General features: G+C 43.7%; 1 protein-coding gene across 1 annotated transcript in view; it reads left to right on the top strand.

Annotated features, from left to right (window-relative positions):
- Positions 1–272: 272 nt before the first annotated feature.
- MBOAT2 (membrane bound O-acyltransferase domain containing 2) overlaps positions 273–23491 on the top strand; it is a 191106-nt gene continuing 167887 nt past the window's right edge. Inside the window, exon 1 of the mRNA XM_039528940.1 lies at positions 273–486. Coding sequence (XP_039384874.1) covers positions 415–486 — 72 coding nt within the window. The 5' untranslated portion in view covers positions 273–414. The remainder of the gene's footprint in view (positions 487–23491) is intronic.

Below are 23491 nucleotides of genomic sequence, written 5' to 3'. Positions count from 1 at the left end.
GCCGTGGCCCCCAGTTCTGTTGACCCTTCTCCCTTGTCGGTCCCGCAGCCGCTCCCCGGCAGAAGGCGAAGGCGGGTCACACCCCAGCCCAACCGCCCCAAACCCGGTCCCGCGGCCACCCCGGGCGCTGGGGGGGAGGTGATGACTGGCGGCTTTGTCCCGCCCTCCTGCTGGGCGGGGATTGGGAGACGCCGCCTGTCACTCAACCTTCTGGCCGCGTGTGGAGTGGACAGCGGGACTGTCACTCCGCGGCTGGGCCGCTCCCACCGCCTCCTCCGGCCCCTTGTTGTCACGACGTAGGTCGGGCTCTTCGCGCTGCTGCCGCTGTCGTGGGGAGCCGGGAGGGAAAAGCGGCTTCTCCTGCTCCCCCCCGACCAGTCCCCGTTCTCCCGGGCCGGGGGCGGCGCCCTCGCCATGGCCACCAGCACCACGGGCTCTACGCTGCTGCAGCCGCTCAGCAACGCCGTGCGGCTGCCCATAGACCAGGTGAGGATGGGGAGGCGCCCACCCTGCCCGGCTTCCTGTGGGGAGAGGGGGCTGGCTGGGTTTAGACCCCTCCACTCCATCCCATCCCCCATCCCTCCGCTCCTCATCCCAGCCATGGCATCTCTCCCCGCATACACCCCCCCTCAGCCCATGGCACGTCTGTGTGTGTGTGTGTCTGGGGACAGCCCCCAGCACCTTCTCCCGTGTGTGCCCCGGCACCGGGGTGCCTGTGTGCATAATCCAGCCCTTTGTGTGTGCAGGAACGCTTGTGCCTGCATCCGCCCATCTCTGACACTAGTGTGTGTGTAAGATGTGATGAACATGGGTATGCATCTCGTATGAGAATAAGCAACAACAATGCTATTTGTGCAGGTGCACATGGTGTACCTCAGTGTTCAGATAAATACAAAAGCATACATCAGATGGTATTTTTAATACAACACTTGTTCTAAACTGTATTACAGATCTGTAATAAAATTGTGTACATAATATAGTTATATGTGTGTTTACAAATTGCTATGGTGGTGGTTGACTCCTGTGTGTGTGGGTTAGTAGTTATACCAAGGGATTGGTAGAAACCATACGTTCTTTTCCTGGCTTTGTAATTACCTATGTGGCCTCGGGGAAGACATTTAACCTCTTCTTTTTTTTCCTCCCCCATCTGGAAAGGGAGGGATAATATTGACTTGATCTCCCAGAAATGTCATGAGTGTTAGTTCATTTCTGCAGTTCATGGAACACACTTACTCTGCATTTATGTATTACTTATTTTGTGCATATATGTATCTGTTTATATAAACAAAATGTTTAATAATTAATATATACCCCTGGGCACTGCACTTCTCTAGTGGCTTTTATCTCTGGATGTATAAAATACCTGATGCTTTATGTCTCTCAACACATATAAAGTAGAAATTGTTATCCCTATCTTATGGGTGGGGAAACTGAGATGTACAGGTTGAGTGACTTATCCAAGGTCATATAGTATGTTTGTGAAAGAAATGAAAATAAAACTTGGATCTCCTAACTCCAAGGATAAACAGTTTTACAAATATATATGTTATGTTCATAAAAAATGTATTGATACTGTGATGTATGGGTAGAGAAACAATTTTAGAAGGAAGAATAATAAGAAAAACCATGGTGTAAATGTGTAAAGGCTGATCTGGGGCAGAGCGTTTAAGTTTCTAAGGTGATAGTACGCAAACAAAGGAAGCAAGGTAAGGAAAATAGAAGAACTCCTATTATATGTACACAGAAGGAGTTTTACATTTAAGGGGCGTCACCAAACCAAACTTCACAAGAAAAAATCAGTGGGGACTAAATATTGAGGAAAGGAAACTTTCTAGAAAAAAAGAGTTTTAACTTTTTCTACTCCACTAATACAAGAGTCTAAAAATACCCTAATTCTGTGGCTTCTAAACATACATATAAAAAGATATGACTGTTACAGAAGCTACCAAAAGCAGGCAATTCTAGTAAATTCTGACACAAGGAGCTAGATACTATGTAGAACTTCAGTTGATTCGGTATGCGTCTCGTACTGGTAGCAAGGGCAGCATGTGGCCTAGTGTCTGAACTCTCTTATTTTTAGATTTTAAATTCTTAAAGCACGAACCATGCCTTCTCTATTTCTGTAAAGCACCTAGAACTCACTTGGATGTTGTAAAACAAAGAATAATAGATAACTCCTCATTTATGGCATGATTCCAGGAGTTGGCATTCGTTATAACTTTCATCACTTTGTGGCATATGGTCACTTGTTCAAACTCGTTTTGATAAATATTGCTGATACATCACTTAAAATTATTTATCCAAAAGACTGGAAGGCCTCCATCTAAAACAGGGGTAGGCAACCTATAACACGTGTGCCAAAGGCGGCACACAAGCTGATTTTGAGCGGCACTCACACCGCCTGGGTCCTGGCCACCGGTCCGGGGAGCTCTGCATTTTAATTTAATTTTAAATGAAGCTTCTTAAACATTTTAAAAACCTTATTTACTTTACATACAACAATAGTTTAGTTATATATTATAGACGTATAGAAAGAGACCTTCTAAAAACGTTAAAATGTATTACTGGCATGCAAAACCTTAAATCAGAGTGAATAAATGAAGACTTGGCATACCACTTCTGAAAGGTTGCTGACCCCTGACCTAGAATCTTAATCAATATATGGTTTATAACCTGTATTGTTCTAGTGTTCTGCAACAGATGCTTCTGTAAAATAGGTGCTTTATGAAAAATACCTTGCAGTTATCTAGCAAGCTACATGGAAGCTTCCAGGGCAATTTCAATGAAAACTGTGTGTAGTTTAGAAGGTTTTTAACAAGAATGTTAAAATACTCCCTCCTCCCCCTCATTTTTATGTTGCCCTGCCCGATGGACTATTAATCTTGATATGTAGATGTGTACAAAGGAAAATTGTTGTGTATTTTCATTAGCCATGATTTAAGCAATAGTAATGTTGATTTAGAGTATAGATTCAAGGCTTTGTGAAATTATACAACTTTGTAAGAAGTTGTATTTATTGGAGTACTTATTTTAAAAAAATCTTTAAAGCTGAGATTTTTGTATAACAAGTCTCATCACAAGACAGATGCATAAAGATATGTTTAATTAGGGAGAGAACACGAATGTTGGATGTAATCAAATGGGATGGAGCAGTGGAGGGAAAAGACTAAAAGGAAACAAAATGTTTGGATAAATTGCTGTATGTGCAAAGGTTATGTATGCCATTCAACAATATTGTACAAACACTATGGATTATAAAAAGCAGATCTGGCTGAACAAGGAAGTACAAAAGGAGTAAAAGTGTTTTGTTTACACTGGTATAGTTAAAGCTACACAAATCCCTTTTGTGGGAGTTGTACCAGTTTGGCTGTGTCTTCACTGCCAAAAAAGGTGGGTTTTTACAGTGAGATAGGTAATGTGTGTTAACTATTTGCTATAAAAGTCATAGTGGAGACAAGGCTCTAGTTTTTATAGTGAAGTTGCTAGGTGAGATTAAACCCATGTGGGGGGTATAATGTTGACTTTGTCTAACTATACTTTAGTGAAAAGCTCTTGTGTCTTGTCTCCACTAAAATCATACAGAAATATGGCTAGCACGTGTTGCTGTTAAAATAAAGCTAAAGAAAAATATTTTTTGTCTGTGAAAACAGCCTAAAACTTGGGTTAAGGGTATGATTTTTACAGAAATAGTTATACGAAAATATGCATGTAGACCAGGCTTTAAAGGGGATTTAGAGGTACTACTTAAAAAAACACTCAGTACAGCCAAGGCTTGAAAAATTTACCAAGTACGTACTAGCCAGAGGTATATTTGAAAGACAGGAGAGGATGGATCCACCCGAGAGATTCAAAGGCAACCACATAGTGAGAGGACCAGTCCCCCTATTTTCATCAGCTGTGGCGAAAGGGGGAAAGCTGTTGTGACAGATATGGCAATTTCCTGTAAAATCCTTGGGAGACTTTATTGAATGAAGTGTATTTGGGGTCCATTTTATTAAATGAATGGTTTACGTATAGGACCCTACTACATTCAGGGCCATGAAAAATGTATCACGGACCATGAAATCTGGACTCCCCCCGTGAAATCGGGTCTTGTGTGCTTTTACATACATATTTCGGGGGGGGGGGGGGGGAGACCAGCATTTCTCAATCTGGGGGTCCTGTCCAAAAAGAGGGTTGCAAGGTTATTTTAGGGGGGTTGTGGTATTGCCACCCTTATTTAAGCACTGCCTTCAGAGCTGGGTGGCCGAGGAGCGTCGGCTACTGGCCAGGCACCCAGCTCTGAAGGCAGTGCCCTGTCAGCAGCAGAACAGAAGTAAGGGTGGCAGTACCATACCATGCCATCCTTACTTCTGCGCTGCTGCTGGCGGCGGTATTGCCTTCAGAACTGGACTCCCAGCCAGCAGCTGCCACTCTTCAGCCATCCAGCTATGAAGGCAGCACCACCGCCAGCAGCAGCAGCACAGAAGTAAGGGTAGCAGTACTGCAACCCCCCTACAATAAGCTTTCAATCCTACCTACAACTCCTTTTTGGGTCAGGACCCCTACAATTACAACACCATGAAATTTCAAATTTAAATTTCTGAAATCATGAAATTTATGATTTTTAAAATCCTATGACCATGAAATTGACCAAAATGGACCGTGAATTTGGTAGGGCCCTATTTATGTATTACTGTGGGCTGGGATTGTACGGGACCTCTCATGGGTGGGAGATGTGACAAATGTCAGACTTGTGGTTTCAGAAAACTACATTGAACAATGTGCCAGACAAGAATGGACTCGTGGAACAAAAAGTGTTATTTTCCTGGGGAATACCTAGGGGAAGGTGATTACAAATTTCCCACTGCTGGTTATGCAAAAACACAGGGCATAGCTTCATAAGGCTGTGTTGTTGACTGTTGTTTGCTGATCCTCTTACCTGAGACCAACATCAAAGACCCAAGCCAATATAAAGGAAAGCCTGAACTATTCATGGGTGTTCTGGTTCTGAATCTGAGATGGTTATGAACTTGTAACCATGATGAAAACCATGTTGTGGCTTTTGAAGGACTGACACCTACCAGAGCCCGAGCTTGGAGTTGGTGTTGTCTCTAGTAAGCTTTTTAATGTGCATGTAGTTTCTTCCGTTGTCTTTAATATTTTTTTCTCTAGTACTTTCACCTTATGAATAAATGTACTTGCTTATAAAGAGCTGCGTGGTAAAGTTTGTGACTGTTGGCAGTGACAGTTGTTCATAGCCTTCGGAGAGAAAGTAAAGAACAGCCTCTGACCTATTAAGGCATTCTGGCTTGCTGGGGAACTTACAGTATAGGCAGAGAATTGGGCAGCCTGAAAAAAACCCTGATCAGGAGGGAGAGAGATGCAGGTCTCCTCACAAAATGGATGACTGAGGGGCCGGGAGCCTAGACTGGTTGCCCTTGTTGGTGGGTGAAATACAGATGCATTTTCCCTGAACTGTGGCAGCTGGGATTTTTATAAATTTGAAGTTCCAACTTCTCCAGTTGTTGGAAGGGTTAGGAGCTTTCTGTTTCTTTTCCCCCTAACCCCATACATAGCCCCCTGATATCAGGATGGGAGTTTCTACTGCACTACCTCTCTGTAAGGCTCTGTTTTTAAGTCCTCCTGCTCTGGTTAACTGAAGTTGCTGCTTCAGAATGCTAATGTGTTTCTTGATAGTTGCACTGCTCCTCAAAGGGTTTTGGATATCAGCACAGAACCTGAGCAGAGTTTTTTGCTAATTTCACTCTGGTGGTGCTTGGCAAAGTTCTGAGCAGTGGCAAAATCACCAGAGCCAGGACTGGCTCTAGGTTTTTTGCCGCCCCAAGCAAAAAAAAAATTTGGCTGCCCCCACCCCAGCCCTGGGCTCTCCCCCCGCACCTCCCTGCTGCCCCAGCCCTGGGCTCTCCCCCCGCACCTGCACGCCCTGCTACCCCAGCCCTGGGCTCTCCCCCCCCCCCCCGCCGCCCCAGCCCTGAGCTCCCCCTCCCCCCACACCCTGTGCTTCCCCAGCTCTGGGCTCCCCTCTTTCCCCCCCCCCGCTAGTGCCCCCGCACCCACATACCCCCTGCCGCCCCAGCCCAGGGCTCTGCCCCCTCCACCCGCAACCACCTGCTTCCCCAGCCCTGGGCTCCCCCGCCCCCTCCCCACCTGCACTCTCCTTCCACCCCAGCCCTGGGTCACTGGTAACTTGCTCCCAGGGCAGGTCATTCAGCAGGAATTTTGGATGTGCACAGAACACAGACAGGCTTGGTTCCCATATGGTTACAGAACTGCAGTAAAGTGGAACAATTTTCAGCTTGTGTGATTGGAGGATATCTGGATGCATATTATAAGACTGTCCTCCATAAATGAGGAGAAGTTGAGGTGCCTTTATTAGTCTTTTGTTCCACTCTTTGTTTCTATGGGGAATTTGCCAATGCAATATCACTGTCTTCCTTTTAAACAAATAAAACTTAAAAAAAAAAAAAAGGCAATGGCTGTTGAAAATAGCAATTCCAGTCCTAAAAACCACTGGGAAGCATTTCTTGCTCAATTTTATCTACTTTTTCTACAGCAAATTACAGTGGATCAGTATATTTGATCTGAGAGAAATGAAGTAACAGCTGCCCAAATTGAGCTTGAGCACTCCTGAATTTTGAGGTGTTCAAATCTGGAAGGCATGTGCTAGATTCCCATTCTGAATCCAGCTAAATCTGGAAAGGAAAAGTCAATTTCTGCTTCCATGGCTCAGAAGTGGAAATCCTCCTATGTGCCTGGTACTGTATCTAAAGCTGCCCAGGTCCAGAGCCTCCCCTCCCTTACTTTCCATTTTAAATTCTAGTGGGATCCGCATACCTCCCTTGCTAGGCTTCAGATAGAGAGGGGCACTGTTCATTTAGTCCACCCTATTCCTTCTTTGGGGGCTGCAAGGTGAGGTCACACCAATATCCTTAATCCTGTCTGGGGATGGCTTCTGAAGGGGATATCTGGGCCAAAGCCTTCTACTCCTTGGGCACACTTGTTCCCCATTCACAGTGCCACCCCGCTCTAGCAGTGAGCTCTCCATTCACAGCAAACTGCAGCATGAGGTTTCAGCTACCATATTCCCTCCCCCCCTTTCCTGTTGATAGTGGCCAAGGGAATGCTGGGAAATTTAGTTCTTTCCCTGCTCCAGCACTGGCTCTATAGGCAGGGAGCTAACCAAGGAACTACAGCTCCCAGGGCTCCCTGTTGGTTCTCAGCTCCCAGGCTGGATCCCTGCCAGCTGCTGCCCCTGTAAATGGGCTGCCCCAAGCAGCTGCTTGCTTTGCTGGTGCCTAGAGCCGCCCCTGACCAGAACTTTCTTTCTACAGATTTGGGAAGACAATTTGACATAAGTCATATATGAAATAAGGCATAAGGATCTGCATGTGGAAAATTATAATTGCAATCTAGGGACTAGAAATGTAACTCTATTAAAAACAAAAACTTAAATTCTGCAGAAATTGATAGTGGAAGGCCCCAAACTTGTCTGGGAGCACTTCTCATTGTCCACTGTTGAGTGGACTTTCAAGCCTTGAAAATTACAGAATTAATCTGAATACATAAAGATACCAGGGCTTTATTTTAACTTTTGTTCAGAGGGTTTTTTCAGCCATCTCTGATAGTCCTGCAGATAGGTGTGGGATGGGTGAGAATTAAAAAAGAAAATCTGGGAGAGAATTAATATTTGAAGGGGATCCAACTTTAAGTACACTCCTCACTTAACATCATTCTGGTTAACGTTGTTACGTCGCTGATCTATTAGAGAACATACTCATTTAAAGTTGTGCAATGTTTGGTTATAATGTTATTTGGTCATAGGGGCTTGGAACGAGGGTGGGCCAGCAGCCCCCCTATCGGGCTTGGAACCAGGGTGGGCCAGCAGCCCCCCTATCGGTCTCCTCTCCACCCCCCCCAGCACCTTCTGCCCGCCAGTGCTCCAGCAGATCAGCAACTTCCCCCTTCATCCCCACTGCAATCAGCTGTTTCATGGTATTCAGGAGGCTCTGGGGAGGAGGGGGAAGGAGCGAGGACATGGCACGCAGCCTCCCTCCCCCCGCACCCCTCCCCGCGAGCCACCTGAATGCTGCGAGCGGGAGGCACAGGGAGGGAGGAGGGAGGCTGCGCGCTTCCTGCCCATAGCAATGTTTGGAGGCGTTCAGGAGGCTGGGGGAGGGGGAGGAGCGAGGACATGGTGTGCTCAGGGAAGGGGCTGGAGCAGAGGTGGGAAGAGGTGGGCTGGGGCCTTGGGGGAAGGGGTGGAGTGGGGGCGGGCCTGGGGCAGAGCCGGGGGTTGAGCACACCCCGGCACTTTGAAAAGAACAGCAAGAGGAACAGCTGGATGATCTGCCCTCTGACTCCACCACCTCAACCAAGCTTCACAATCATCATTGCTGAGTACAGTATTACATTGTTTAAAATTGTTTATGTATATAATGTCTTTTTTTTGGTCTGGTGAAAATAATTTCCCTGGAACCTAACACCCCTTCCCCCAATTTACATTAATTCTTCTGGGGAACTTGGATTAGCTTAACATCGTTTCACTTAAAGTCACATTTTTCAAGAACATAACTACAACTTTAAGCAGGGAGTTACTGTATTTACCTTCTTTCTCCTACAAGTCTGTGTTCCCTTTTTCATTGGCCTTCTGCCTCCACTGTCCCATCCATACCCTTTCCCCTTGTCTTTGCTCATAGAAGAGGCTCCTGTATTGATTCTAGGTCACTGTAGGATGACACTTTGTCTATTGAGGGCATAGTGCTTGCTCCCTCTGCCTCCCCCAGTGGCAGATAAAGATGACTTGTGGCATTTTTGCCTTGTTGCCATAGAAACAGGCAGCAGTGGTAGAGGAGATGGCAGGAAATATGGAGATGAGCTATGTGGTAGTTGGGAAGGTCACTAGGGGCAGTGGAGGCAGAAGGAGAAGCCCCTGGGCCTCATAGGGATTTAGCTACACAGAAGGACTCATGAATCCAGCACAAACTGGGTGTGGGTGGACAAAAGTTCCTCTGAGGATCATGGAAACAGAGAAATGTAGGGCTGGAAGGGACCTCAAAAGGTCCTCCAATCTAGCTTTCTGCCATGATGCAGGATAAAGTAAACCTAAACTATCCCTGACAAGTGATTATCCAGCCTGTTTGTAAAAACCTCCAATGGTGGTAATTCTACAGCCTTTCTTGGAGGGATATTTTGGAGCTAACTATGCCTGCACTTATCTATTGAACTGTGTATGTGGGTCTTAAGATGACTGGAGAAACTCCAACCATCTTGTGAATTTCAGCTCTCTCGGAGAGGGGAGAACTCTTCTGATTGGCTGCCTCCCTTGCAGCCCTGCCTCCTGGGGAAAAGCAGCCTGTCAGGACTGCTGCAGAAAGCCTGAAGAACTTTCTGCCCTCTCCTCTCCTCTCAGGAGCCCACACTATTCTAATAGGAAAGGTGGGGAGGGAAGGAGAAGAAAGAGCCCAGCAACTCTGCTCTGTCCTCTCTTTCTTATTCAAAATTTTGTAGATTCTAAGACCAGAAGGGGCCACTATGATTATCCAGTCTGACCTCCTGCATAACACAGGCCAGAGGATTTCCCTGAATTAATTCCTGTGTGAACTAGAACAAATCTTTTAGAAATACGTCCAATCTTGATTTTAAAATTTCCAGTGATACAGAATCCACCTCAGCCTTTGGTAAGTTGTTTCAATGGCTAATTATCTTCACTACTAAAACATTGTGTCTTGTTTCCAGTCTGAATTTGTCTAGCTTCAGCTTCCAGCCACTGGATCTTGTTACACCTTTTGTCTGCTAGACTGAAGATCCCATTATCAAATATTGGTTCCCCAAGTAGGTACTTATCAATTGATAAAATCGCCCTTTTACCTATTCTTTGATAAACTGAATAGATTGAGTTCTTTGTGTCTTTTACTATAAGGCTTGTTCTTTGATCATTCTTGTGGCTCTTCTCTGAACCCTCTCCAATTTATCAGTATCCCTCTTAAATGATGAAGACCAGGGCTGCACACAGAATCCCAGCATCGTTTGCATCAGTGCAGAATACAGAGGCAATATGATCTCTCTGCTCCTATTTGAGGTTCCCCTATGTATGTGTCCAAGGATTGCATTAGACCTCTTGGCTCTAACATGGGGAGGGGAAGCCTGGGAGTTCATGTGCAGCTGATGATACACCACAACTTCCAAATCTGGTTGAGGCACTACTTCCCAGGATAGAGTTCCCCATCCTGTAAGTATGGTCTGTGTTTTGTATTCTTGTATATATATTTGGCCATATTAAAATGCATATTATTTGCTTGAGTCCAGCTTACCAAACCGTCCAGATCACTCTGTATCTGTGACCTGGCTTCTTCACTATTTACTACTCCTTCGATCTTTGTGTCCTCTGAAAACTTTATCAGTGATGATTTTATATTTTCTTCCAGGTCACTGATAAAAATGTTAAATAGCATGGGATCAAGAATTGATCTCTGCAGGATGTCTGTGACCAAAGGGATGGTTTCTCTTCCCTTCCTCTCCCTCCCTCCCTGCAACATCATGACTGGGAAAGAGCAGGACAAGAGGAGTGAAGAGTTTCAGGAGTAGGGTGACCAAAATCAGGACAGTCCCAATTTTTGGGTCTTTTTCTTATATAGGCTCCTATTACCCCCCCCCCCCACCCCGTCCCAATTTTTCACATTAGCTGTCTGGTCACCCTATTTAGGAGGAGTGGAAGGGGCGGGGAGTGGAATTGATGGAGGTTCTGGGCAGAACTGATGAGGGTAGAATTGATGGAGAGTTAGGGGAAGAATTAATTGCTGGGTGGGAGGAAGGGCTGATGTAGGGGTGAGAGCTTTGCAGCAGGAGCCAAAGTCATCTTAATAAACTCGGAAGCGTTGGCAACACAAATTGTCACTGTCAGTGGCATTGGAGGGGGGTGTGGGGTTAAAAAATCAAGAAAACCAAAAACATGATATAATTTTTATTTAGCCCAAAAATCATGATTTTTTTTTTTAAATCTCATGATTTTTGGAGGTTTGACTTGAGCTTTTTGAAACTTAAGGTTGACAATATTGAGTTACAATGCTACAGCTATACCAGTGTGATTATATAGCTATAGTTCTGCCAGTCAGTTTCCCCATGTAGACAAGTCCTTTAAGTGCTTTTTTTCTGGTTTTGTTTAAGCAACATAAACTAAACCAGAAAAAGGCACCCTTATTCTGGAATAAGTGTGTACACACAGGGAGCAATAGCAGAATACTCTAGTGATAAGATGCTGGTAAATTTCCCTGTATAGACATGTCTCTGGTCTCTCTGACCCACCTGTTTGCTGAGCTCTTGATCTTAAGGCTTCCTGTCTCTCTATGTTAAAAGAAGCAGTAAAAGAAGCAGTAAGGATTAAGAGTGGCACCTGTATAAGAGGGGCTGAAGATCTGATACAGCTTGTAGGTTTGCCAGAATCTGTGGTAATGTGCAGGAAAGGTGATGTGTATGGCTCCTTGCCAGTTGTGGCAACAAGTTGTATAAAGGGTCTAGCCTTAAACTACATGAACAAGTATGTGTCTTTAAAGGTATTATATGGACATGGATTAAGAATCATATTTCAAAAATACTGTTACTAAAACCTTAGATTATGAAAACCTTTGTCTGTGAAGGTGGTGCAGGGGGAAACAACCCTAAATAATTTTCTGCTGCTTCTGTGATTTGTTTTGTTTTTTTCATTTCACTAGGATGGTGGAAATAAACTATTTATTGCAGGAATACTGTGTGTGACTGATTAACCATCAGATCTCATCCCCAGGGAACAAATACTTCAGCAAGATGATTTTAAAAGAATAAATAGAAGGATGACGTTTGACAATAGAATAGATGGGGTCTGAGTTGGGGGCAGAGCAGGCTCTTATGGACAAGCCTGAGTAAGCTGTCTGTGTGTGGGCATGTCAGGCACAGTCTTAAGTGAATTTCTGAAGCTAGTCTGTTTAGTACACTTCATTCTGTGGCTTCTGTGCATTAGCACAGTTGTTCAGTACTTGGATTGCAAACACTTATATGGAATGTTGAAATGATAATAGAAACAACAAAAGCTCTTCATGGAAGGTGTAAAAACCCATTTCCATTAGATTTTTTTTGTAAAACCACTTAATTTATTTTGCCTAGACCACTTAACATCATGTCCTTTTAATTTAGCTGTTAGAGAACTTCCCTATTTTTTTCTTGAGACAACAAACCTGTTAAGAATTACAAGGACAAAATGAATAATAAAAAAAAAGGATAAAAGTTTTATAGGAAAATCTTCATATAATTACAGCTCTCACAGAACTGGATTTTGGTTTCTTTTCAATATAAAATAAGAACTATATCACTACATAACTCAGTAAGTGAAGCCATCTATAAAATTTGCCAGGTGTTAAATTGGAAGGGCTCCTTGACTGCAGTAAATATATAATTCTAGTTAAACATGTAACAAAGCATTTAATATAAGTACAAAGAACTATATTAAGATAATGTAGATGCCGAATGATTAAGTACCCGAAAGTCAGGAAATTGCAAAGTTAGGGTTGCATACGGAAAAATAACCTTCCCTTTTGTGCAGTTAATTTACATGTAGAGCTTCACTGTTGACATTGCTTGCCTCTTGGGTGGTTAACTATTCAAGCGTAACATTATTTATGTAGCTTTCATACTGAATCTCCTAGTCTGTTGGAGGTTTATACCTAATCTGAAGGTGGAAGAAGGCATTTCTTGCCACTGTTACTTCCTGGATGTCCAGAGCTAGCAAAGAATCCAACAGAAAGCAGGAGACAACTGAGGGAGATAGAAAATGGGAGGGCTGGGAAGAACAGAAGGTGACCAGAAATGAGGGGATGGCAGCAATGGGGAAGAGCAGTAGTCAGTCAAGGGAGGGGAATAATTAAAATGCCTCTCTATAATGGAGTTGGGAAAAGGAGAAGTCAGGTTCTGCATTTTAGGATCAGGTTTGTGTCTAACACCTTTTTGCTGCTACACGTATCTTGGATGAGTTTGACTTTCAGGTTCTCATGCATTAGTAGAGTGTGGCAATATTCACATTGCAAATGTTGAAGGAGGAATGTTAATTTCCCATAGGATTTAAAAAGGAAAAAAGAATATTTCTATAAATACTAAATTTTGTATAAACTTATTTTACAAAACCTAAATTTTGGGCCAAATTTGGCCTTGACAATTTTGGATTTGTTAGAATTTTGTGCACTTTTACATTTTTTTAAATTAAATTAAAATAATAGGTTCTGATCCTGAAAATGGATACTTGAGTGACTTTTCAGATCAGTGGCATTCCTATATTGAAGTGTTTGCAGGATCAGGGTCCAAGTAGATACTTATGTACTCCTTCAGTAGACTTATTCAGGTCTGCTAGACTTGTTCATGCAGATTGTCCCATAGAAGCTGTTGGGGCAGCTTGCTCGAAAAGTTAACTTGTAGGATATGGCCCAATGTAAACACATAACTAAGCATTTTTTTTAAATGCAATGTTAACCAGGTTGCGTAAATCTATATTTATGGAGTTCATATATAGTACAAAGTATCTGGACAAACTGCCACATCAGGCCTAGTCTAAGAAGGAAAGGAGAATATGAAATAATCATCATTGATATTTTTTCATGATACATTTTATCTCTGTTTCACACTTGCTGTTTAATGTAGTCACAGATGAAGTTGTGGGGTGAGGAGATAGAAGAAGTAATCTATGAACTACGGGGAATAAGAAATGTAACTGTCGTCAGGCTATGTACCACTTCATAATCTTGACATATACAGTTGATTATGTTGAGGAGAATAGAGAAATAAAGTTATATTTTCAAGCTTTCAATAATGAACTTGTAATTGTATATGCTTCTGCCCACTAGTCAAATAACTGTCCACAAATGTCACTGTTTGACTTACACCAGTAGTTGCAGGTTTTGCATGTGAAAATAGATTTGCCTGACATAGAGGCTTGTTGAACATTTGGCCCTTAATGTAAGCTGATGTAGCCTTTTATAATCTAATTTATGGGGTTTAATCAAATCAAGTCAGAATCACCCCCAGGACTATCATTAGAGTGAGGTTATGTCTACACTACAGACTTTACAGCGGCACAGATGCACTGCTGCAGCTGCACCACTGTAAGGCCTCCCTTGTAGCCACTCTATGCCAATGAGAGAGCTCTCTGGCCGGCATAATTAACCCCCCTCACCCCCCGCCCCATGAGCGGCAGTAGCTTTGTCAGAGCATTTCCCACCAGACATGGAGCTGTCCACACAACCCTTGACCGACAAAAGTTTTAGCAACAAAAGTGCTAGTGTAGGCATAGCCTGAGAGACTCTAGAAACACCTCAGGAAAGACACGTCCATTTATTAATAATTTTATTAAGCAGATAGTAAATGCCACAGTCAGAGAATCATAACAGAAGAAAGTGAGATAATAATGAACGTCCAGCAGTAATAAGTTTCCATGTTGGGCACTCCAGAGCCTGGGTGATCAGCTGAGCGTCTTCTGATGTGTCTCGTCTCCCTCCACCCCCCGACGCACAGGCCAAGTGACACCTTTTATGACTTATGCTAATACCCACTGAGGTTCATATCTCTGCATGAAGGTTTCCACCTCTTTTCCTTGTTTGTACTTCTAATTTAGTGTACCCATTAATTCCTGGATGCCCTGTTTTTCCATAGGCTAAGTCATCAATTCCTTTATGTTTGTTAACATTTACATCAATTAATCATCATAGCAACTTGCAGTTAGCATATTGCTAACACCCTATTTTTACAAAAATCCCCCAAATGATACAGCTGGCTTTATTATGATTTGGACTGGTACATTGCAGTACGTTCTTCCTAAACATCAGCACTCAACACATCTATTTACTGTAACAGCATATTTTATGGTACAAGGTTTTTAATTGGTCATTGAGTCATGTTGACCTATTCTCAGGCCTGAGCGCTTATTTGGCTAAGCTAAATATCACATAGGAAGAACAGAGTTGGTATGTGGCTCAATTGGATGCAAGAATTAAAAAGATGTTGCCTAGCTGAACAGTAGTCTGGTATAAACTGCGGATACTTGTTTTGGTTCTTGACAAATTGAAACTTTAAATCACTTTGGGAAGTCTGCACTTGTTAATATCTATCCCCTGTTAGACTTTACAATCTTTCTTGTGGTTAATGCAAATAGCCTTCCAAATGCTGCATTTGCATCTAAGGTTATAGAAAATGGTGCCATTCCTTTGTATATAATGTAGTAGTATTTTATCAAATACTATGTCACACACCCGCTGTTGTGTGATAATGCAATGTGTTGATGGGACCTCAGAAGTGTCAAAGGTTAATTTTCTTTTCTTTTTTTTTGATGAGATCACACGTTCAGATAAGCACAGCTGGTATGAGCTTCCCCTTCCCCACTTGGCACTGTATTAACAATCTTTCTAAGTGAGTAAAGCAGGTCTGTCATCCTGCTGTGTGCAAGAATCTTCTTGGTGGAAAGGTCTCTTTTGGACAGCAAGGTTCCCTATGCTGCCTCATCAGTTTGCCTAAACTCCAGCGGTCAGTAGCAGGAAGAGAAAACAGTCAGCTATGGATTGGGGTCTTCAGTTGTTCATTGCAGATAAAGATTGGGACAGATGGTTCAATTGTACTCTAGGTTATGAACAGTAGCAGTTAGTAAGGAGACTTGAGCTAGGAATAAAAACATAGTTTTCTTGGACTAAGTTTAAAAAGGGACAGTTTTACTGGAGGCAAAACAAAAAAAGTCCTCGCCCCATCCCCACTCCCAACAGCCAGGGTCTGGGGGAAGTTTTTGACACTCTTTTAGCAGCATGTTGTTGGACCTGCTACATTTTGAAATTGGAATGCTCTTGGGCCTGTCTGGCAGTGGTTTTACAAGGTACATGGGGCTTGCATAATCCCAGAAAAGATATGTTTCCGGCTGTTGTGCTGTTCTCCTCTTGCCTCCCTTGAAACTGTGGATTGCATGCCATTTGGAGCTTTTCAGACTCTGTGTATTCAAATGGGTCTCTCAAAGGTTACTCCTAAAAAGGAACTGTGTAACAGGAAGCAGAGGTTTCTTCTTTCCTTTGTAACTCTCGTCTTTACTCCCACCTCCCCAAAGTAGTACACAACATCCACATGATGCATGCCATCTATATGCAGCTCCCATTCCCGTCTTAGGCTGGTTAGTGTACTGTATGTGCCGAGCACATGGTAGCCAGCAACTCTTTTGGGTCTCCCCATTGCTCTTCTCTGCCTTAGGCTTCTGCTGTGCCCACTGCTCCTTTCTTCTCTCCTAACTCCGTCAGGTACCCCCGATTAACTAAACCAAAGCCTGATAAGGAATGAAGGGGTTATGCTTGATGCATAAGGGTAAGAGTTCAAACAAGCTCTTAACATTCTTTATACTAGGTTGGTAAGTTTAGTTGCCTTAATACTATGTTAATAAGGTTTTCACAAGGAATTTCCTTGGGTTTAAATAAAAGTAACAACTGCCCAACATCCTCCTCCCTTGCCCTCTAATTGCCTGTGTCCCTGTGCTAAACCTCCCAAATAGGAGATGGGGAAATAATGTAGCCAGGGCTGCAGGGAAGTGTTCTGTCAGAGAGGGAAATAATTGCTGTAATAAGTTTTTAAGATAGGAATCTGTGGAAGGCATGTTTTGGAAGTTTCCCATCCATGTACTGACAGAGCTTTTGTTAATGTGCTTTCAGGATCTGGCAGCGCCTGGACTGTTCATTTTGGGATTTGTGTGTGGTGGGCTACTTTGTTCATGGATCTCCCCCTGCTGGTATAGAGAGGGAATGAGTGCTACCTTCATGGCACAGTTGCTCATAGACTTTAAGGTCAGAAGGGACCATCATGATCATCTAGTCTGACCTCCTGCACATTGCAGGCCACAGAACCTCACCCACCCATTTATTCTTAATTGTAGAAGTCCCTTTGCTGAGGCCCTTGGAGGGTTTGGAGCAGAGGAACAGTCATGTTTTGTGGCACTGCTACCTGCAGTCTCACTGGATTTCTGTGCTGAAATCGAATTGGGGCTGAATGATGGTCAGAGCTTCATTTCCCCTGTTTCCCCTCCAAAGGCTGCTATCCCTTCTTCTCAAAGGGATAATTTGCAGAGACTTATGGGATATGCTTCTTACTAAGTTATCATGTCCCCCCTGCCATGTCCTGTGTAGGATGGGGCCTTCTGGCCTAATGTACTATGTAGATTCTAGGACAGGAAGGGACTTCGAGAGGTCATCAAGTCCAGTCCCCTGCCTTCATGGCAGGACCAAATACTGTCTAGACCATCCCGGATAGACAGTTATCTAACCTACTGTTAAATATCTCCAGAGATGGAGATTCCACAACCTCCCTAGGCAATTTATTCCAGTGTTTAACCACCCTGACAGTTAGGAACTTTTTCCTAATGTCCAACCTAAACCTCCCTTGCTGCAGTTTAAGCCCATTGCTTCTTGTTCTATCCTTAGAGACTAAGGTGAACAAGTTTTCTCCCTCCTCCCTATGACACCCTTTTAGATACCTGAAAACTGCTATTATGTCCTGTCTCAGTCTCCTCTTTTCCAAACTAAACAAACCCAATTCTTTCAGCCGTCCTTCATAGGTCATGTTCTCTAGACCTTTAATCATTCTTGTTGCTCTTCTCTGGACCCTCTCCAATTTCTCCACATTTTTCTTGAAATGCGGTGCCCAGAACTGGACACAATACTCCAGTTGAGGCCTAACCAGCGCAGAGTAGAGCGGAAGAATGACTTCTCATGTCTTGCTCACAACACACCTGTTAATGCATCCCAGAATCACGTTTGCTTATTTTGAAACAGCATCATATGGTTGACTCATATTTAGCTTGTGGTCCACTATAACCCCTAGATCCCTTTCTGTCATACTCCTTCCTAGACAGTCTCTTCCCATTCTGTATGTGTGAAACTGATTGTTCCTTCCTAAGTGGAGCACTTTGCATTTGTCTTTGTTAAACTTCATCCTTTTTACCTCAGACCATTTCTCCAATTTGTCCAGATCATTTTGAATTATGACCCTATCCTCCAAAGCAATTGCAGGCCCTCCCAGTTTGGTATCATCTGCAAATTTAATAAGCGTACTTTCTATGCCAATATCTAAGTCGTTGATGAAGATATTGAACAGAGCCGGTCCCAAAACAGACCCCTGCAGAACCCCACTTGTTATACCTTTCCAGCAGGATTGGGAACTATTAATAACTACTCTCTGAGTACGGTTATCCAGCCAGTTATGCACCCACCGTATAGTAGCCCCATCTAAGTTGTATTTGGCTAGTTTATTGATAAGAATATCATGCAAGACCGTATCATATGCCTTACTAAAGTCTAGGTATACCACATCCACTGCTTCTTCCTTATCCACAAGACTCCTTATCCTATCCAAGAAAGCTATCAGATTTGTTTGACATGATTTGTTCTTTACAAATCCATGCTGGCTATTCCTTATCACCTTCCAAGTGTTTGCAGATGATTTCCTTAATTACTTGCTCCATTATCTTTCCTGGCACAGAAGTTAAACTAACTGGTCTGTAGTTTCCTGGGTTGTTTTTATTTCCCTTTTTATAGATGGGCACTATATTTGCCCTTTTCCAGTCTTCTGGAATCTCTCCTGTCTCCCATGATTTTCCAAAGATAATAGCTAGAGGCTCAGATACCTCCTCTATTAGCTCCTTGAGTATTCTAGGATGCGTTTAATCAGGCCCTGGTGAATTGCAGGCATCTAACTTTTCTAAGTGATTTTTAACTTGTTCTTTTTTGATTTTATCTTCTAAACCTACCCCCTTCCCATTAGCATTCGGTGAAGACCGAAACAAAGAAGTCATTAAGCGTCTCCATTTCCAAGTTTCCTGTTACTGTTTCTCCCTCCTCACTGAGCAGTGGACCTACCCTGTCCTTGGTCTTCCTCTTGCTTCTAATGTACTGATAAAAAGTCTTCCTGTTTCCCTTTATTCCTGTAGCTAGTGTAAGCTCATTTTGTGCCTTTGCCTTTCTAATCTTGCCCCTGCATTCCTGTGTTGTTTGCCTATATTCATCCTTTGTAATCTGTCCTAGTTTCCATTTTTTATATGATTCCTTTTTATTTTTTCAGTCATGCAAGATCTCGTGGTTAAGCCAAGGTGGTCTTTTGCCACATTTTCTATCTTTCCTACCCAGCAGAATAGCTTGCTTTTGGGCCCTTAATAGTGTCCCTTTGAAAAACTGTCAACTCTCCTCAGTTGTTTTTCCCCTCACTTTTGATTCCCATGGGACCTTACCTATCAGCCCTCTGAGCTTACCAAAATCCGCCTTCCTGAAATCCATTGTCTCTATTTTGCTGTACTCTCTTCTACCCTTCCGTAGAACTGTGAACTCTATGATTTCATGATCACTTTCATCCAAGCTGCCGTCTACTTTCAAATTCTCAATGAGTTCCTCCCTATTTGTTAAGATCAAGTCTAGAACAGCTTCCCGCCAGTAGCTTTTTCAACCTTCTGAAATAAAAAGTTTGCAATGCAGTCCAAGAACTTATTGGATAGTCTGTGCCCCGCTGTGTTATTTTCCCAACATATATCTGGATAGTTTGAAGTCCCTTATCACCACCAAATCTTGGGCTTTGGATGATTTTGTTAGTTGTTTAAAGAAAGCCTCATCCACCTCTTCCACCTGGTTAGGTGGCCTGTAGTAGATTCCTAGCATGACATCACCCTTGTTTTTTACGCCTTTTAGCCTAACCCAGAGACTCTCAACACTTCCATCTCCTATGTCCATCTCCACCTCAGTCCAAGTGTGTACATTTTTAATATATAAGGCAACACCTCCTCCCTTTTCCCCCTGTCTATCTCCTGAGCAAGCTGTACCCATCCACACCAAGATTCCAATCGTGTATTATCCCACCAAGTTTCAGTGATGCCAACAATGTCATAGTTGTATATATTTATTAGCACTTCCAGTTCTTCCTGCTTATTACCCATACTTCTCGCATTTGTATATAGGCATCTAAGATACTGGTTTGATCTTGCCTCCCAGTTTTGCCCTGAGCCTCCTTTCTCTCTGCCATTATAGCCCACTCTCCCTCTTGTTTCCGACCCATCTCCCAGGTCTCCATGTTCCCCACTTAGCTGTGGGCTTTGCTCACCTCTCCCCATCGAACCTAGTTTAAAGCCCTCCTCACTAGGTTAGCCAGTCTGTGTCCAAATAGGGTCTTTCCCCTCCTTGAAAGGTGAATGCCATCTCTGCCTAGCAGTTCTTCCTGGAATAGCATTCCGTGGTTGAGGAAGCCAAAGCCCTCCTGGCGACACCATCTTTGCAGCCAGGCATTCGCCTCCACGATGCACCTGTCTCTGCCCAGGCCTCTATCTTTAACAGGAAGAATCAAAGAGAATACCACTTGCGCTCCAAACTCCTTCACCTGTACTCCCAGAGCCCTGTAGTCACTCTTGATCTGCTCAGTGTCACACCTTGCAGTATCATTTGTGCCCACATGGATGAGTAGCATGGGGTAGTAGTCAGAGGGCTTGATAATCCTCGACAGTGCCTCCGTAACGTCTCGGATATGGGCCCCCGGAAGGCAGCACACCTCCCCAGATGAAATGTCAGGGCAACAGATGGGCGCCTCCGTCCCCCTCAGCAGAGAGTCTCCGACCACCACTACCCTACGTTTCCTATTCGCAGTGGTGGCCGCAGACCTCCCAGCCTTAGGGGTACGAGGCTTCTCCTCCTGTACTGTAGGGGGTGATTCCTTCTCTCCTGTATCAAGAAGAGCATCAAGAAGGTTACCTATTACCACGGCGGGAGGGTTCGGGGCAGAGGTGGTGCACTGCCTGCTGCCAGGAGTAACCAGCTGCCAGTGTCCACCCTGAGCCATGTCCTCCTCCACCAGTGGTCTGTCAGCAGTCCTGTGTACTGGGACAGCTACCTCAGCTGTCTCCACATGGACACTGTCCAGGAATTGCTCGTGGATTTGGATGCTCCTCAACCTAGCCACCTCCTCCTGTAGCTCCCCCACCTGCTGCCTGAGAGTTTTCACCAGCAGGCACCTTTCACATTGGATGGTCCCCCTAGCCTGGATGTCAGTAAGTGGGAATTGCAAATCACAGTCTCTGCAAAACCACACCAGGATCTGGGTAGAAGCATCCATGCTCAGGCGCTGTGTCTGGCTACAGGCGCAGGTGGAGGAAACAGAAGCAGTGCTGGCACAGATGTTGTTCTGGTCCTCTCATTATAGGCCTCTCTCTCTCTCTCTCCTCTCTCAAACTCCTCCCCTGTCCTGTGTCCCTGTCCCTCCCCCTCTGTCTGCTTGTCTGTGTCTGCTCTGTCTGTGATAGGTCTGTGAGGTGAGGGGAGAGAGGTTGGAGGGTTGTTTTGAGAAGGGGAAGAGGGATTCAGAGGGAAGATTTTCCAGGATAGGTCCCCATTAAGTTGTTTTTTGTTCCCATTTTTTGGTTCCAGTAGGTAGTAGTAGGTGAGTGTAGGGAGGTGGTAGGTAGAAGGTTTTATTTTCTATATATTTCTATATATCTCATGTTCTTTTGGGTGGGTTAATTATTTACTACTTTTTTTTTTTTACTTTCCTTCCTCCTCTCCTCTATGCCTAAAAAAAAAAAAAAAAAAAAAAAAAAAAGAAAAAATTAAATGGTTAACCAGTATTTTAAGAATTAATATAATATAGAGGCTAAAAAAAATAAAAAAAAAAAAAAAAAGAGAGAAAAAAAAAAAAAAAAAAACTTTTTTTCTTGCCAGACAGATTCATACTACTATGAAAAAAGAAGTTTTAAGTTTTGCTGTCCTTTCAGTCGCTTTGGGTATGTCTGCATAGCAGCTGGGAAGCTGCTTTCCAGAGCCAGTAGACAGATGTGCAAGCTCTACTTGAGCTAGCACACTAAAAATAGCAGTATGGCTGTGGTGGCATTGGCTTAAGCTGGCCACCCAAGTACGAGCCTTCCTGACCCCCTGAGTACACATACTTGGGTGTCTAACCTGAGCCACTGTGGCCACAGACACTGCAATTTTTAGTGTGCATCTATTACTGCACCAAAAAAATAAAAAATTCAGCACATAGTATTTTAAAGTTCTGTATTTTATTTGTCAGAATAACACAATACACTCTCACCAGTTTCAATTATTTTGGTAATTTATTTAAAAATACCTGTCAACAAGTATGTCCGTTATAATATGGACAATGAAAAAGATTCAGGAAATGTTTTTTGACAAATAGATTCCTTACTAGGCATATTAATACAGAACTCTGAGTAATAATTCATTTAAACTACAATACAGAACTGTATTTTCCCCATCATTCAGAAACAGTGCAAAGGCTTGGGGGAGTCAGAGGTAATGGAGGAGCTGAGGGAGAGGGAAGTAATTGCTGGGAAGGAGCCTGGGTTTGAACTTAAGGGTTGTTGGCTGTGGATGGGAGAAGTATGGAACAGGTTTTTTTGGAGAGTGGGGAGGGATTGTTAGGGATTACTATTCAGTCAGGCTCATCTGCCCCCTGTCCCCATGTGTCCCTGCATCCCCACTCAGACATCCTATGTGTCACTGTGCACCTACTCAGCCACCCCCTGTCTCCATGTGGCCCTGCACCCCCACTCAGCCAACCTGCTCCCCTGTCCATCCCCTGTCCCCATTTGGCCCTGTACCCCTTGCCCATCCCTATGTGGCCCTGCACCTCCACTCCCATTCAGCCCCTGCCACTGTCTGTCCATCCCCAATAGCCCTTATGAACCCCACTCTGTGACCCCCCAGCAGCCCCATGTGCCCCACACTGTCCCCCATAACCCCAGCTTCCTGACCTGGCCCCACTGGCAGCGTGCTGCCTTCTTTTCCGTATCAGCAGCTGGGGCTGGCTCAGGAATGTCTACTCTGTTCTAGTGCCACAGTGGTGCCTGGTGGGCAAAATGCATAACTGCAGCAACTTTCCAGTAGAAGTTATTTTCTGTGGGGGGGAAAAAAATCTGCTCAGCACATGAATTCTGCACTTGTGTAGTAGCACAGAATTCCCCCAGGAGTAATCTGTCTAGCCTGCGCTGGAAAGCATCGTCCCAGTTACTTTGTAGACATACCCTCAAAGTTGTTCTTTGTTTCTTTGTATCATACTCTTGACTATCAAACTGAGTTTGGGTTAGGCTTTTGTACTAGAACGTTCATTTGTATCACAGTATTAAGGAATCCTAAAAAAAAACCATGTCTTTCAGTTACTGTAAGTTAACATCTATAAGGCCTAATAGTGAGTGATTTGTTAAGAAATACACAATTGTTTCCCTGGCCATTTGACTACTCTGATCACAATGTAAATAACAATTTTCAGTATATTGTTTGTCAGTGAAATTCCATAACTTGTTTATGTAGGTGACGCAACACATTTATCTCTATGAATTCAATAGTTAAATTACCTTGCTTGGAAATGCATCTTGACCATTTAAACCCAGACTCGTTTGTGTATTGAAGATGTAAATTCTTTTCATTTGCAATCTGAGTTACTCAGCCCTTAACTGGCCAAACCAGTT

This window comes from Mauremys reevesii, linkage group 3 (genome assembly GCF_016161935.1).
Source record: "Mauremys reevesii isolate NIE-2019 linkage group 3, ASM1616193v1, whole genome shotgun sequence".
NCBI classification, from domain to species: Eukaryota; Metazoa; Chordata; order Testudines; family Geoemydidae; genus Mauremys; species Mauremys reevesii.
Note: the sequence above shows the minus strand (reverse complement) of the source record. Positions and strands in the feature narration are given on the sequence as shown.